The sequence below is a fragment of the Stegostoma tigrinum genome, chromosome 4 (genome assembly GCF_030684315.1).
Source record: "Stegostoma tigrinum isolate sSteTig4 chromosome 4, sSteTig4.hap1, whole genome shotgun sequence".
Taxonomy (NCBI): Eukaryota; Metazoa; Chordata; class Chondrichthyes; order Orectolobiformes; family Stegostomatidae; genus Stegostoma; species Stegostoma tigrinum.
Window position 1 is genome coordinate 76617385 of NC_081357.1, and position 17761 is coordinate 76635145.

A 17761-nucleotide genomic window follows, 5' to 3' on the forward strand; every position below is an offset into this window, starting at 1 on the left:
CAGGTGGACTGGGAAAATCAGGTTGGCAGCCAGTCCCAGGAAAAGGAATTTGTGGGATGTCTACAAGTTATTGTTGGAGTAGCTTGTAGTAGAGTCCGCTAGGGGACAGGCAATTCTGGATTTAGTGGTGTGTAATGAAGCAGACTTGATTAGGGAACTGAAGGTGAAGGAACCCCTCGGGGACAGTGACCTTCCTATGCACTTTGAGAGGGGGAAGATTGAATCAGATGTAGTGATATGAAAATTGAATAAAGGTAATGGCAAAGACATTAGGAAGAACTGGCCAGAGTCGATTGGAAGGGGAGCCTAATAGTGAAGATGATGCAGCAGCAATGACAGCAGCTCTTGGGTTAATTAGGGAGGCACGGCAGAAATTCAACCTAAGGAACATACTAAGTGGAGAATGGGGCAACCACAGCTGACAATGGAAGTCAAGGATATCATAAAAGCAAAAGAGAAAGCATACACTGTGGTGCAGGTTACTGGGAAGCCTCAGGATTGAGAAGCATTTAAAAACCAGCAGAGGATAACAAGAAAAGAAGCAATAAGTGGGTTGAAGATGAAATATGAGAGTGAGCTAACTAGTAATATAAAACAACATTCCAACTGCGTTTTTAGATAGCTAAAATGTAAGAGAGAGTGAAGAGTGGATATTGGACTGCTGGAAAATGAGGCTTGAGAAGTAAAAATGGGGAACAAATAAATGGTGGAGGAGCTAAATAGGAGCTTAGTTTTTACAGTGGAAGACACCAGCAGTACACCAGAACCTCAAGAGAATCAGGGGGCAGAGGTGAGTGTAGAGACCATCAGTATGGAGAAGGTGCTGGGGAAGCTGGAAGATCTGAAGGCTGATAAATTACCAGCACCAGAGGGACTACACCCCAGAATTATGAAAGAGATATTGAGAAGATTGTAGAGGTATTGGTGGTGATCTGCCAGGAGTCACCAAAGTTTGGGAGGGTCCAAGAAGACTGTAAAATGATTAACATAACTCTCCATTTTCAGAAGGGAAGGCGGCAGAAGACTGGAAGCTGTAGGCCAGTTAGCCTAACCTTGTCATGGGTAAGGTTTTACAATCCATTATTAAGGACGAGATTGCAGATACTTGGAAGTGCATGGTAAAATAGGGGTGAATCAGCGTGACTTTCTTATGGGGAGGTCAGATATAAGAGTTCTATTAGAGTTCTTAGAGGAATTAACAAGTAAGTTAGACAAAAGAGAGCCAGGGGACATAATCTATTTTGAGTTCCGAAAGGCCTTTGACAAGGCTTCACACAGGAGACTACTAAACAAGTTAAGACCCCATGGTGTTAGGGGAAAGGTACTGGCATGGATAAGGATTGACTGAGTGGCAGAAGGCACAAAGTGGGAAAAATGGGATTTTTTTTCGGATGACATCTGGTGACGAGTAGAGTTCCACAGCGACTTCAATGTTGGGATCACAACTATTCACATTATACATTAAGGTGGGAGAGAATAGATTTAAGAAGGGCCTTCTTCACACAGAGTGGTGAATATATTGTACGGGCTGTCAGAGAAAGTGGTAGAGACAGGTAAAATAGCAACATTTAAAAACATTTGGATAGCTACATGGACAGGAAGGGTTTTGAGGGATATGAACCAAATGGTCAGCATGGACCAGTTTGGGCTGAAGATCCTGTTTCTATGCTATATTATGCTATAGCTCCAGTGATCTAGACAAAGGCATTGAAGGCATTGTTGCTAAGTTTGCACATGACCCAAAGACTGGTGGAGGGGCAGGTAGTTTTGAGGAAGTGGAAAGGCTGCAGAAGGACTTGAGAATGCTAGGCAAGTGGGCAACCAAGTGGTAGATGAATATAATGTGGGAAAGTGTGAAGTTTTGCACTTAGGTAGGAAGAATAGAGGCATACACTATTTTCAAAAAGGGTAAAGGCTTTAGTAATCTGAAGCTGAAAGGGACTTGGGAGCCCTAGTTCTAGACTCTCTTAAGGTTAACATCCAGGATCAATTGGCAGTTAGGGAGTCAAATGCGGTTAGTATTCATTTCAAAAGGCACTAGGATATAACAACAGAGATGTACTGCTGAAGATTTATAAAGCTCTGGTCAGATTTGGAATATGGTGAGCAGTTATGGGCCCTATATCTAAGGAAGGACATGCTGGCATTGGAGGGGGTCCAGATGAATTTTACAAGAATGATCCCCGGGATGAAGGGCTTGTCACATGAGGAGCAATTGATGACTCTGGGCCTGTACTCAATGGAGTTTAGAAGGATGAGGGGGTTTCTGATTGAAACTTGAAAAATACTAAGAGGCCTGAATAGAGTGGATGTAGAAAAGATGTTTCCATTGGTTGGAGTAACTAGGACCTGAGGGCACAGCCTCGGAGTGGAAGGATGAACTTTTAGAACAGCGATGAGGAGGAATTTCTTCAGCCAGCACATAGTTAATCCAGGGAATTCATTGCCACAAGGGGCTGTGGAGGCCAAGTTATTGATTCATAGAAATGGATAGGTTTTGAATGGTAAAGGGATCAAGGGTTACAGGGAGAAGGCAGAAGAATGGAATTGAGAAACACATCAACCATGATCAAATGGCAGAGCAGATTTGATGGACTAAATGGCCTAATTCTGTTGGTATATCTTATGGCATTATGGTCTTATATTATTTACTGAAAGAAGTTAAACCACTAGATTCCCCGTATTATAACAAAATGATTCTTATTATACAAAATTTAAACAAAGCAAACACCATATACTAAATAAATGTCTATATTCTAAAAAACAAAGTAAATGTGAATGAATCGAACTTTGTTTGATAGTAAACTAGAAATTACATATTAAATGGCAGGTATGACCAAGATAGTTCAGCAGTCCATTGAGTATATAGTTCAGACGCAGTCAGAAAGTCCTTCAAGTTGTTCTCAAGAATTTCACCAGAAATAGCACACAACTGTAGAACTTCTTCAACTTGGTGTGGAAAGCAACTTTATCGCCAAGTGACAGGCAACAGCAACAATTGTGTTTTTGCTGATTCACAGCTTCTGAATTTAGCCTCTACCTATTTCGTCTTGCCTCTACTGCAGTACCTATCGAGCTGCGTTGACTCTTTTTATATTATTTCAATCAGAAGTTTTGGTTTCTAATTTTAGTGTCAGTCTTAGTTTCCTTAACAAATGGGAGGCTGGTTTCTCTTTTTATTAGGATCTCAAAAATGCAATACTAGCTTTTAAACCATAGATTCAATCAGATAAGTGCATCCGTATCATAGTCTGTTGTTAATTCAGTTGTGTGGACCAATTTCTTTAATCTCATGTATTTGCCTTATGTGTGTTTGCTCATTTGAATCCAAAATAAGCAGCCCTTTAAAGCTTAATACTTGTTGCACAAACTTATGCAATTTTGTAAGAATTTAAACAGCTCTACTGATTCTTTTGGGCTGACTTACAGCAACTTTTCTCCTGAAAGTAATGCTTGAAGTCACATTTAGCTTAAGCAATGGTTTCCCCTTTCTGACTTTGATTCTGGACTCACCCAGATGCATATCTAAGGGTTGCTTATATTACAGTAATAGGAAAATGTCATTAAAATGGTTAGGTTACTGCAATGTATGGTGGTTACATTTGTTATATGATCTCTTGGGAATATTATATAGTTTAGATTTTAAGGAGGAAAGAGGACTCCATTGAAATGTCTGGCAAAAACTAATGTTTAGTTTAATTTTATCTTAAGTCCGTGAAGATTAAAATAATTTAGTGGCGACATTAAGTCTGGTACCAGTTTGAGGGTGATAGATTTTGTTTTTTCTTAGTGAATAAAATTTACAGTGTCATGCACATCCTCATACTTGAATCGGATAAATCTATTTATATATTTGGATTTTAATTTGCTTCTTTTTCATTAAATTTTTCCTTTTTCTCTTGAGTGCACTGATTCATGCCACTACACAAAATTCTTAGGTAGCAGCCACTTGTTTGTTGGACAGTCTTCGTACTGTAGTCTAAACAGTGAGTAGTGACAGGCTATCAGATTTGAGTAGCTTCACAGCTATATCTGTACTTCAAGAAATCATTAAGACTTCTTCAATAGCACCTTCCAAATCATTAACCTATACTATCAGAATGACCGGGGTAGCAGATCCAACTTCACTTAGATTAGATTAGATTAGATTCCCTACAGTGTGGAAACAGGCCCTTCGGCCCAACAAGTCCACACTGCCCCTTGAAACATCCCACCCAGACCCATTCCTCTATAACCCACACACCCCTGAACACTATGGACAATTTAGCATGGCCAATCCACCTAGCCTGCATATCTTTGGACTGTGGGAGGAAACCAGAGTACCCGGAGGAAACCCACGCAGACACGGGGAGAATGTGCAAGCTCCACACCGACAGTCGCGCGAGGCTGGAATCAAACCCGGTCCCTGGTGCTGTGAGGCTGCAGTGCTAACCACTGAGCCATTGAGCTGTCCTTATGTGCCACACTTAGACATCTTATGTAGGATAACAATAAGTATCAGCATTTAGTTGATGACCTGGAGTACTGAGGTGAATTTTAGTGTCATTATCACCATTGTGCTGGAGATTAGTTGTATCAACATGAGATGGACATTGAACATGGCACATTACTGGTCTGTGTGTGGGCAATTTTCCAGGGTAGCTACTGAGGCATTTACTTCTATTTCTTAAAAATATAATACATTGTTCCTTGGAACAGATTTCTAAAGCAGAAAACTAAGCTTACAAGTGTCTGAATTCCTGACAAGTTTTAGTCATTGAAATAGATATATCAGCATTTCTAGAGTAACATTCATTTTTGCCTATTCAACCACAATTATTGTGTTGATGTCTTTTCCATGACAGCCCAGATTTTGAAACTTAGAAACAGAGAACCTAGGAGCTGGACTGGGCCATTCATCCCTTTGAGCCTGCACTGTCATTTAAAATGAGCATGGTTCATCTTCCATCTCAATGCCATTTCCCATTTTCTCCTCAAACACCTGAGCCCTTTAAAATGTAAAAAAAAACATTTTTCTTGAATATAATCAGTGATATGGCTTTCACAGCCTTCTGTGGTAGAGAATTCCACAGATTCACTACCTTTTGAGGGAAGAAATTTTTCCTCGTCTTGGTCCCAAATGGTCTATTTCATATAATGAGACTGTGATCCTTTGTTCCAGACTTCCCAACCCAAAAGCATGCTACTGGGGGATCATTGAAATAAACAATAATATGTAATGGCATTTGAATACAAAATACCAGTGCTTCATGCCTCAGTTTCCAACAAAGACATTTGGGGCAATGACTGCTGGCCTTGTGATACCCATACCCTATAAACAGTTAGCAGAATTGACAAAATTGCATCATGATTAATTGAAACAATTGGAAGAAATTGAAGAAACATTTTAAAACTCTATTACTGATCTACAACTTGTTAAACTAATCTCAACACTAAAAGTCTGAGCTCTGTGAGACCGTTATATATTGTTCTCTCGAAGCACAATAAAAGTTCTGTATGAATATCAAAATAGGTCCTACATTGTTTTGAAGTGACTTTACAGGGATTGGACTTTTTTTTAAATAGAAGAATTAGTTAATCATTAAAGGTACATATTTAACCTGGATAGAATGAAGCAGATTGCGTAAGTCTTAGTTACATATGCATAGAACTAGATACTACAGTACTTGGACATATTTATAGTGCAACATAGTTCAAAGTTGTCTTCAGTTTTACCTTTCCATACTATTTTCTATCTTATGTATCACTGTAAGATCACCTTTTTGAACACCAAGTTAAGGGGTGTTAACATTACCAGCTGCGCCAGCATTTATTGTTGATTTCTAATTGCCCTTGAGAATGCAATGGTAAGCTGCCTTCTTGAACTGCTGAAGTCTTGGAGTGTAAGGACACCCACAATTCTGTTAGGAAAAAACTTCTAGAATGTTAACTAAGTGACAGTGAACAAACAGTGATTTAGTTCAAAGTCGGGATGCGTGTGGCTTGGAGTAGAACTTACGGGAGATGGTTTTGCCTGGATCTGCTACCTTTGTCATTCTGGTAGTATAGTTCAATAATTTGGAAACTGTTATTGAAGGAGCCTTGATGAGTTGTTGTAGTTCATCTTGTAGAAGGTTCACATCGCTCCCACTGTGTATCCGTGATGGAGGAAGTAAATGTTGGCAATGGTGGAATGGGTTCCATTCAATTGGAATGCTTTGTCTTGGATAGTGTTGAGTGCTGTTGCTGTTGTACACATCAAGGCAAATGAAGAATGTCCCATTGTGTTCCTCACTTGTGCTATCTAGATCAGGACTTCCCAAGCTGGGACTATGAGGTTAAATTTTGGGGTCCTGAAGGCTGAAGCAGCAATGACCACTGTGAACATAGCAATATTCCCAATCTACCAGGCCTCTACTCACAGCAGAACAACTCTCCCTCCTAGCAGCCCTGCAGCCCAATGGTATCAATGTGGACTTCACCAGCTTCAAAATCTCCCCTTCCGTCACCGCATCCCAAAACCAGCCGAGTTCGTCCCCTCCCCCCAAGGCATCACACAACCAGCCCAGCTCATCCCCTCCCCCCCATTGCATCCCAAAACCAGCCCAGCCTGTCTCTGCCTCCCTAACCTATTCTTCCTCTCACCCATCCCTTCCTCCCACCCCAAGCCGCACCTCCATTTCCTACCTACTAACCTCATCCCACCTCCTTGACCTGTCCGTCTTCCCTGGACTGACCTATCCCCTCCCTACCTCCCCACCTATACTCTCCTCTCCACCTATCTTCTTTTCTCTTCATCTTCGGTCCGCCTCCCCCTCTCTCCCTATTTATTCCAGAACCCTCACCCCATCCCCCTCTCTGATGAAGGTTCTAGGCCCGAAACGTCAGCTTTTGTGCTCCTAAGATGCTGCTTGGCCTGCTATGTTCATCCAGCTTCACACTTTATTATCTCCCTCCTAGCACCCTGGTGCTACAAATTAGGTTGCAACATGCTAAAATGAAGTGCACTGCAAGCTCCAAATTAACCTTCCATTGGGAATTATATCTGTGAACTGTATTTGATCAGATATGTTTATCAATCATGTAATTTCTAACGCAAAGCCTTTCTTTTTTGCCCTGTAGATAGAGGTGGTTGCTTATCTACTTTATCTCTTTGGATACTATTTATTTATATCGAAGCAACAATCAGATTTAAGGATTCAAGAAATTTCAATGTAGATCTTTGCCGCCCATTTGCAGCACACTGGTAAGTCAGCAATATCTAATAGGTTTTATAATGTAAGACACAGGCAGAACTTCAAAAGCCTCATGTTAACAATTTTAATGTTGTTCCTACTGATTTCATCCAACCGCATTTGGTGTCTTGGTGCACAAAAGAATTGAAAAGTTATGGGTATTTTTAATCAACCTGTTCAAACATGCTATGACACACATCTTAAGCATTTGGGGCTTGAACCCAGGTTTACCTGGCTCAGAGGTAGGGACATGACCATTGCATCAAAAAAAGGCTTATGATTTTTCCATGGATTTATCAGATATCATAAACTGGAGCTGATACAATAGTTCAGCTCTCCTTTGACAATGTAGGCTTGGAATTTGTGGGAATTTTGATGGTGGACTGAATAACTGCTCTGGCTCTTTGGCAGCACAGTGACACAGTGGTTAGCACTACTGCCGCACAGTGCAAGGGACCCAGGATTGATTCCACCCTAGGGTGACAGTGTGGAATTTGCATGCTGTCATCATGTTTGTATCAATTTCCTCCCATAGTCCAAAGGTCTGCAAGTTAGGTGGATTAGCCATGCTATATTGCCCTGCAGTGTTCAGGCAAGGGAGTTAACTATGGTAAATGTGGGGTGATAGGGATAGAGTGGGATGCTGTCATAACGTTGATGTAGACTCAATGGGGCGAATGGCCTCTGTTTGCACTGTAGGGATTCTATGACTACAATTTCAAGATTCAATGCCAGCACAAACTAATGGAGAAATCCTGAAGTTGTGGTCTGTCATTTGTTGCTTCACCACAAACTTGACTGTGGACTCTCTCTCCTGAATAACAATTTCACAGAGCCATTTGATTTGGTGAGAATTTCATCTTAATCATTCTCATATTACTGTTAGAAACCCTGTTTTTAAAAAAAAACATGTTTAATAGAATCTGAATCATAACTGTTATTGATTAACTGAAATGGCCCTGAAAAATAATTGTATATCTATGAGTTGTTATAAATTTCTCTGATTCATGACTTGTTGCTAGATTTTTGCTTTTCTAAAATGTTTGTTCACACTTTTATCAGATTTACGTTTTTTTTGTCTAGCTTTACAATTATTCTATATCCCAATTCTTTTTTCATGGTCTCTAAAATTTGTAAAATGTGATTTGATTATTAATGCCTTTCATTTCCTGGTTGGCTACCTGTGAGAATTCTGAAATGTACTTTGCTGCTTGAACAACTGAAATGTCATCACTGCAGCTCAGTCTAGAATTCCCTTTCAACTGATGCTACAATCAGTTGAACACCAAGAGAATTAATACATAATAGAGTAAGGTAAAATAGCTGTCTTTGGGATCCACAGTGAGTATCCTTGCTTTACTCATGAAACTAAGCCCACTTCTTTCAGTAGCAGATGCCAGACAACTCTTTCTGTAACCAGTGTTGGTTGATCACTGTCAATATTTACGTATTGCAAACAAAAATTCCAAATGACTATTCACTGAGAAATCTGATGTAACTTATGTGTTGGTGCTGGAACAAGAATTTGAAAAACAGTGATTACTGTGAACAATCCATTATTATTGTTGAGAAAAAGAATCAAGCAAAATGAAAAAAAACTTTGGATTTAAATCCAACATTCAGCAGTACAGGCTGATCAAATTTCACATAATTGAATATTAACTACTCTGTGCCAACTGCCCAAAAAAATGTAATACTATTTTTGTTTTCAAATTTAACAAAACAGACCTCAAATCTGATCATTTGTTACAGTGTAACAATTTAAAAGAACATGGACTCCAGTACCAAAGTATTATTCCTGATAATGAATCCAACTGTAATAATTTACAGCAAATTTTGTTTTAACCAGCACCTTCTGAACCAGCATTCTTGATAAATTGGCAAAATTATACACCTCAAATTCTGTAGAGTTTACTTTATTGTTCTGTCCAATTATTATAGTCTTTTACAAGTTATTTACCTCAATATAAATATTCTTGTTGTTCAATCAAATGACCACACAAAATATCAACAACTGATTTAATTTCAAGTCAATTTCTCCCCAAACGCTGCAATCTACTGTGAGAGATAATGGGAACTGCAGATGCTGGAGAATTCCAAGATAATAAAATGTGAGGCTGGATGAACACAGCAGGCCAAGCAGCATCTCAGGAGCACAAAAGCTGACATTTCGGGCCTAGACCCTTCATCAGAGAGGGTCTAGTCCCGAAACGTCAGCTTTTGTGCTCCTGAGATGCTGCTTGGCCTGCTGTGTTCATCCAGCCTCACATTTTATTATACTGCAATCTATTGTGATGTCTGAGTAGTCAGTTGAGGGTATAACTGAGAAGGCTTTCAGCTGGCAAGTTTTATTTAAGGAAAAGTTGCACTATTATTTAAGTGATTTTTGCTGAAAATAAGTATACCAGTGATGTGCTTACCCCTGCATTTTGTTTCTATTACTTAGTGTGTATTTTTACAGTGATTATGTGGTTCTCTCAGTTATCTAGAATACTTGATTAACCAGTACACTCCTGGTCCTATAGATGCTGATTAAAAACATTTGCTGTAACCTTTTCTTTATTATTCAGATAGTGAATTCAAATGCAATTGATCTTGCTTTGAGGGACTGCAATCTGTGCACTCATAGTTGGCATGCAAATGGAAAGCCATATTTGTAGCCCATCATGCTACGAAAATAGTAGAAGCAGTGTTATCAACTAAATGGGCATTTTTCCATAGCAAGGCATCTCATATTCTGTACAGTTAATAAGCATTATCCTTGCACCTTGCTTTTGAAAGCCTAGTTGCTGAAAGTGTGAGTTTGAAGCTTTGCAGCAAGGAAGACAGGGGATCTGGCTCTGAGTGAAAAATCAAGCAAACATGTATCATCCCAATCAATCATATCGAAGCATTATGAAATTAACAATACAAAGCCTGAGGATGAAAAGTGGGTGAATTCAATGCCAGATCTCATCTAGTAAGAAAAATAAAGGTAGAAAGTAAGATTAGATTGAGTGGGAAAAAAACAATACTTTAATATTTTAATTTTAATATTTTAAATTACCAACAGTGATTAAAACTTTGAAGCCAATTATTAAAACAAAAGCTAATTTTCTGTGTCTGAGAAAATAGTTTGGTATTAACACTTATTGCATTGTAGAAATAATATATTTACTTGAATGGACCAGACTTAATTTTCTATGCGAAGTTTACAAATTCATTGTAAAAGATTTACAGCAGAGAACGTGAACACTCAACATCCATACTGGCATTTACACTCTTCATTACCCTCCTCCAATTCCTCTTCAGCTACTCCCATCAACTTTTCATTTGATACCGTCCTTCCTCATGTGTTGATCTAACATCTTGTTGAATGCATTTATGACCTTCCTCTCAACTACTCCCTGAAGTGTCAACTTCATCAGTGTGACTTATTCCTTTGACTTATCACTAAATAATAATTATACATGTTCAGGTGTCCACGCAAGTGGAAATATCTTCCCTATGAGATAATTTAGTTTTTTTTGGCTACATCCAAGTTTCATTTATTTGGAATGTAGCTCGCAGTGAGGCCCAGCAAGATTTCACCAGCTTGCCACATTAATTGCCAATCCCAAACATATGGTGTGCCTCATGTTCAATTTCTGTCCCATTTTATGATATGCTAAAGACCAACATTTCTTGAATCTGCCCCATCTTTACACGCTATTGCATACCTGGAGGAATGTTGGCATCTGCAAATTGTCCTACTTAGTTTTGCAGACTATGATAAGAGATGGCTGAGAAGGGAGAATTGGCACTGCCTCTCTCCAACAGGAACCTGGAGGTCTTGTTCCATGGGATGGTGCAATGAAGAGGAGTCCTCTACAGGCAGTAAGGAGGCCATCAGCAAGCCTTCCCCTGGAATCAAAAAACCAAAGAGCAGAAATCTTGGCTACAAAGTTTTACCAACCAATCAGAGCCTGGCAGCACTTGTTCCTACTCCTCTGATGCTGCCTGGCCAGCTGTGCTCCTCCATCTCCACACTGTGTTATCTCTGATTCCAACATTGGCAGTTCTTACTATTTTTGCAATTGAGTTAATACCAGCTGCAATGGAAGAAACCTTTAAGTGGTCATTAATTATTGCCAGAGCAGGAAATTCAACCATGCATCTTCATGTCCAGAATATAATCCTTGTGGAGGCAGGATGGTGGTGGGGAATCCAATATGCTACCAACCCACCTGAGTGCATTACTTCCCACTTCTAAGCTCAACAACAGGGACAACAGAAGGTTCCATCCAATGCTCTGTGGGAATGCCCTATCTCACATTTTATACAGGAGTTGCATTTGCAGTCTACTAGTCTTCTGACACCACTCTATTTTCAAAAGCCACTTCACACCATTTCAGTGATGATCAAGCTCTTCTGCCTGAGCCTCAATTAATTCCTCTATCCTTCCATTCTGGAGTCAGTCACCTCACTATCTGCTCCGTTTATTGTATTAAATGAAATGGGGGCAATTCCAGAGCTCAAGAACATTGATTACATTTTTCTTGTCCTGCCACTAGAGAATAACGTACAGCATTCGTTTGCAAATAATTGAGAAGTAGATGAGACGAGGCACCTCACGAACAACAAGGGTAGGAAAAGGGAACCCTTTCAGTGGTGTCTTAGTTTTCCATCTACCTGAAATATCAATAGAAGTAGGACATTTTTTAAAAAATGACATTCTGTATTGTGTACCAGGTTTACTGTTGAACAATGAAATTTGCATGAATTCCATAGATGAGGTTTGTATTTGGGAATATTATAAAATGAATGAACTGGCCCAGAACTAAATTAGTTGCTGTAACACTTGCAAAGTAATTAATGATAATTTCTACTACTTATCTTCCCACTACAGATCCTGCTTAATGTTAGCTTTGTCAATTAAAAATTTTTAAGTACATTTATAATTTAAGCTAAATTAAACAATGTTTGCTTTGAAAAATAGATCTGTTTTAGCACCATTGCTAAGATTTCTTATCATGCTGCAAGCAGAATTACACAAAGTAACCAATTGGATTAGATGAGACATGAAGTGAGTCAATTAAAGATGATTGTATTACATCTTGCTATCTTTTATTGCTTGCTTCCCTTTGGATTGATGTGTTGAGATTTTAGATTCATGTTCATTTTGTATTTAAAACTTCAATCTGCCTATTTTTCACAGCCCAACAATAGCAACGTGTATTTATATATGGTTTTATTGTAATAAAACCTTTTGAATGCTCCCCAGGAGTATTGTGAAGCAGCATTGGACACTTAGTCACGCCAGAAGATATTAGGGCAGAAGGCTACAGCTTGTTGGAAGAGGTGGAGTTAAAGGAGTATGTTACAGAAAGTGTAATAGAAAAGTGAAGAAATGCACAGTGGGAGTTCGAGAGCTTAGGGACTAGACAGTTGAAGGCTTGTCACTAGTATTGAAGCAGTTAAAAGTAGGAATGTGCTGAAAGCCAGAATCAGAGGACTATAGCTAACTCACAGAATATGGGACTGAAGGAAATTATAGAGATGGGGAGCAGCAAAGCCAAATATGGAAACAAGTGTAAGAATTTTAAAACTAATGTTGGCTGATTAATTGCTGGTTGACTTTTATTAGCATTGGCTAAGTAAGTATCAGCCTTTGAAGGCTTGCACAGGTATTTAAAATTAGTGAAGTCTACAGAGAGGAGTACTAATTATAGCGAAAGCTTGGCTCTCACTTCACTTACTCATAGTTATGAGTTGGTTTCTTTCCTCTTTGGCCTACAGCATGAGACACTATAGCACAGCAGTTACCTCACTGGAGTAGAATCCAAGTATTGCAAGGTTTATTGATTTGGACATGGCCAGGACTACAGATGCTGGAAGCCAGAGTCAATAGTTGTGGATCTGGAAAAGCACAGGTCAGACAGCATCCAAGGAGCAGGAAAGTCAATGTTTTGGACCAAAACTCTTTGTCAGGACTGGGGAAGTTGAAGGGGTTGGTGAACCCAGAAGTAAATAAAGGGAGGGAGGTGGGGAAGTTTAGGTTAGCCCTACCTGCATCCACCTATCACTATCCCATCTAACCTTCCCCCAGCCCCAACCCCTCCCTCTATTTACTTCAGGGCTCCCCTCCCTCTGTCCAGACCTGACAAAGGGTTTTGGCCCAAAATATTGACTTTCTTGCTCCTCGGATGCTGTCTGGCATGGTTTATTGATACTGTATCAGGAAGGAAATGTGCAGTTGTCACAAGTCTGGATTATAAGTGATTCCAGATCCACAAACATTTAGTTGTCTGTAACTGCTTTTCTCAGGAATAGTCAAGAAACTTAATCAGTAGCTTCAAATCCTCTGGGGAAAACTGGTAAAATCAGCGAATTAACTGGTTTCCATTGCAAACGCTTGCGATGAGGGAACATTCTAATACTAGGTGAACACTGCATATGTTAACTTAACATGGTGATTTATCCACAATGCCTTAGTTTTGTGTCTTTCAGCTTCTCAGGTTTTACTTAAAGAACATTTGTTGTGATGTGACAGAAGTTACTCTACTGCTTGGTAAACTTCTGTAGACTTTGCCACTTAGGTTATACAAAGTACGGATAGAATGTATGATTGTAAAATCCAGACTCAATGACCTCCCTTTACTTAAAAACTACACTGAGTTTTAAAATCTTTATAATTCCACAGAATCTCAACACATACATTTTTTTTAACAAATAGGGAATTGTGAGAAGAGCTTCACCCGAGGAGTAGCAAGAATGTGGAGCTTGCTCGTACAGTGAATGATTGAGATGAATATGATAGATGCATTTAAAGGAAGCTTGGATAATCAGATGCGGGAAGAGAGTAGGTGATTATGTTGATACAATTAGACTAGTAAGGATGGACGCAGGCTTGAATCGAGCATAAACATCAAAAGATATTCAATGAGCTGAACGGACTGGCTTGATGTTTTATATCCCTCACACTTCCATGTTTTGTAAAGTTAACTATATTAGAAAATAAAGTCTTCATAAATAAAATCTGTAAGGTTATGGCTATATCAAAATACTTCTTCAGGTTTTACTATTGTAGATGCTAAGGTCTAACATTGATCTTATGTTGTAAAAATAGATAAATGATCGTTTACTTCTTTGTTTTTTATCGTAGCTTGTTGCAAGTAAACTGGCTGTTGCATTTTCCTTTGTTATCGCACGAACAAGACTTCAGATCTAATTATTTGACTGAAGTTTTCAGGTTCTTGTTTTCTCAAAGGTACTATGCAAATGCATGTTCTTTTTTAATTAAATGTTATTTCCTTTCTTCTTTTAGCATAGGGTATCCAGTGGTGTCTTTCGGTTTTGAATTTAAAAGTTACATTTGCTACAAGATTAAACTAAGGAAACAGAAAGAAGTTAAAAAACAGAATGAATTCTTCATGCAAATTCTTCAACAGGCCTTACCCTTAGAACCACAACTGCAAACAAGACAGGACCGGAGTTTGGAAGACGGTATTTGGATCAGAATTCCAATTCTCCATTTTTTCTGTTTTTATTTGATACTGACTCTATCACTGTCGTATATTTCTTCCCATAAAAGAATGCTTATACTCATATTCTTAAACAAATCCAAGTTGTGGTGACAGATTTTACAACTGAAATGTGGAGCTTGTTCAAGGAACAGCTAATATGTTTCCTTGATAAGCATGTACCTTTCGGGCAGGGAGAAAGTGGTCAAGCGAGGGAACCATGGTTTACCAAAGAAGTTGAAACTCTTGTCAAGAGGAAGAGGGAGGCTTATGTAAAGATGAGGCGTGAAGGCTCAGTTAGGACATTTGAGAGTTACAAGTTAGCCAAGAAGGACCTAAAGAGAGAGCTAAGAAGATCCAGGAAGGGACATGAGAAGTCTTTGGCAGGTAGGATCAAGGAAAGCTTTCTATAGGTATGTCAGGAACAAAAGAATGAGTAGAGTAAGATTAGGGCCAGTCAAAGACAGTAGTGGGAAGTTGTGCATGGAGCCTGAAGAGATAGATGAGACGCTAAATAAATATCTTTCAGTATTCACACAGGAAGAAGACAATGTTGTCGAGGAGAATACTGAGATACAGGCTATTAGACAAGACGGGATTGAGGCTCATAAGGAGGAGGTGTTAGCAATTCTGGAAAGTGTGAAAATAGATAAGTCCCCTGGGCCAGATGGAATTTATCCTAGGATTCTCTGGGAAGCTAGGGAGGAGATTGCAGAGCCTTTGGCTCTGACCTTAATGTTGTCATTATGTTCAGGAATAGTGCCAGAAGACAGGATGATAGTAGATGTTGTCCCCTTGTTCAAGAAGGGGAGGATGGACAATTCTGGTAATTACAGACCAATGAGCCTTACTTCGGTTGTGGGTAAAGTGTTGGAAAGGATTATAAGAGATAGGATTTATAATCATCTAGAAAGGAATAATTTGATTAGGGATAGTCAACACGGTTTTGTGAAGGGTGGGTCGTGCCTCACAAACCTTATTGAGTTCTTTGAGAAGGTGACTGAACAGGTGGATGAGGGTAAAGCGGTTGATGTGGTGTATATGGATTTCAGTAAAGCGTTTGATAAGGTTCCCCACGGTAGGCTATTGCAGAAAATACAGTGTCATGGGATTAAGGGTGATTTAGTGGTTTGGATCAAAAATTAGCTAGTTGGAAGAAGACAGAGGGTGGTGGTTGATGGGAAATGTTCATCCTGGAGTTCAGTCACTAGTGGTATGCCACAAGGATCTGTTTTGGGGCCACTCCTGTTTGTCATTTTTATCAATGATCTGGATGAGGGCATAAGAGGATGGGTTAGTAAATTTGCGGATGACACTAAAGTCAGTGGAGTTGTGGATAGTGCAGAAGGTGTTGCAGGTTACAGAGGGACATAGATAAGCTACAGAGATGGGCTGAGGTGGCAAATGGAGTTTAATGCAGAAAAGTGTGAGGTGCTTCACTTTGGAAGGAGTAACAGGAATACAGAGTATTCGGCTAATGGTAAGATTCTTGGTAGCATGGATGAGCAGAGAGATCTCAGTATCCATGTGCAAAGATCCCTGAAAGTTGCCACCCAGGTTGATGGGGTTGTTAATAAGGTGTACGGTGTGTTAGGTTTTATTGATAGAGGGATTGAGTTTTGGAGCCAAGAGGTCATGTTGCAGCTGTACAAAACTCTTTAAGCTAGCTTAGTCTTCAATTTCATATTCTAAACCATCAAAGGAGAAAGGAAAAACCATGTATGTAACCATTCTAGGTTGGATTCCTCTTCAAAATGTCTTCTTTTCAAGGCTGAATATGCAAGTCATGAATCTGTCTTTAATAGGAACTGCTGGAGAAACTCAGCAGGCCTGGCAGCATCTGTGGAGAGAGAAATAGAGTTGACATTTTGAGTCCAGTGATCCTTCTTCAGGAACTGGACTCAAAACATCAACTCTGATTTTACTCCACAGACGCTACCAGAACAGTTGATTTATTCCAGCAATTTCTATTTTTGTTTCAGATCTTCAGCAACTGCAGTTCTTTGTTTTCTTTTATATGCATCTGTCTTTTCTCCTTACTGATTTTGATACACTGATGTATGTTTCCATTGCTGCCTTCATGTTATAATTTTTTTGTCTTTTTATTAGCATTTAAAGGGCTTCCACTGTCCTCTCAATACCAGCATTCAACCAGAACCATTACAATAGGGAAGAAATACACTTTAGCCTTACCAGAACTAGAATATAAAGATAAAGGCAAAGAGAAAGTGAAGGAAGTCACAAAACAAGCTGTTACAGCCAGTAACTGTTTACAAGCAACAGACTCTAGAGTGACTGAAACAGAGTGTGTGGAAAATTACTTCAACAAGATTGCAGAGTATGAGTCATCTGGTAGCACAGAAAATCTACCCCATGATGATTTATGTGTTGAGTCTTCAAGAATATGCAAGCACTTATCACCAAAGGCACATGGTGCATCAAATGGCAGTGTGATCTTTGCTAAAAACGAGAAGAAGCAAAAATGTTCAAGCAAAAACACAAACACACGAAAAGGGATCTTTGAAAATGGCTCTTTAACTAATCAGAACAGCAAACCAGAGACTGTACTACGGTAAGATGTCCTTATTTAGATTCTGGGATTCGACTGTAGAAAAAAAACATAGTTAATGCTGTGGGGGAGGGTTTAAACTAATGTGGCAGGGGATGGGAACCAAATATTGGACAGAAAAGAGGTAGTAACGAAAGCCTGTAGGGAACTAGATAATGGAGTCAGTGTGACTAAAGTGAATAGTAGTCGGGGAGCAGATGATGAACACAATGGGACAGGTGGTCTGAGGCGCATTTGTTTTAATGCGAGAAGTGTAGTAGCTAAGGAAGATGAGCTTAGGGCTTGGATCGGTACCTGGGAGTATGATGTAATTGCAATTACTGAGACTTGGTTGAGGGAAGGGCATGATTGTCAACTAGTTGTCCCAGGATATCGATGCTTCAGGCGGGGTAGAGAGGGAGGTAAAAGGGGTGGAGGAGTTGCAGTACTGGTCAAAGATGATATCACAGCCGTACTGAAAGAGGGCCCCATGGAGGACTCAAGCAGTGAGGCAATAT

At 39.5% G+C, this 17761-nt stretch overlaps 1 protein-coding gene across 1 annotated transcript in view; it reads left to right on the forward strand.

Moving 5' to 3' along the window:
• Positions 1–17761, forward strand: part of LOC125452701 (macoilin-like) — a 117317-nt gene that overhangs the window by 77093 nt on the left and 22463 nt on the right. The window contains exons 4-6 of the mRNA XM_048531408.2: positions 7102–7225; positions 14500–14678; positions 16805–17267. Of these exons, the coding sequence (XP_048387365.1) occupies positions 7102–7225; positions 14500–14678; positions 16805–17267 (766 nt within the window). The remainder of the gene's footprint in view (positions 1–7101; positions 7226–14499; positions 14679–16804; positions 17268–17761) is intronic.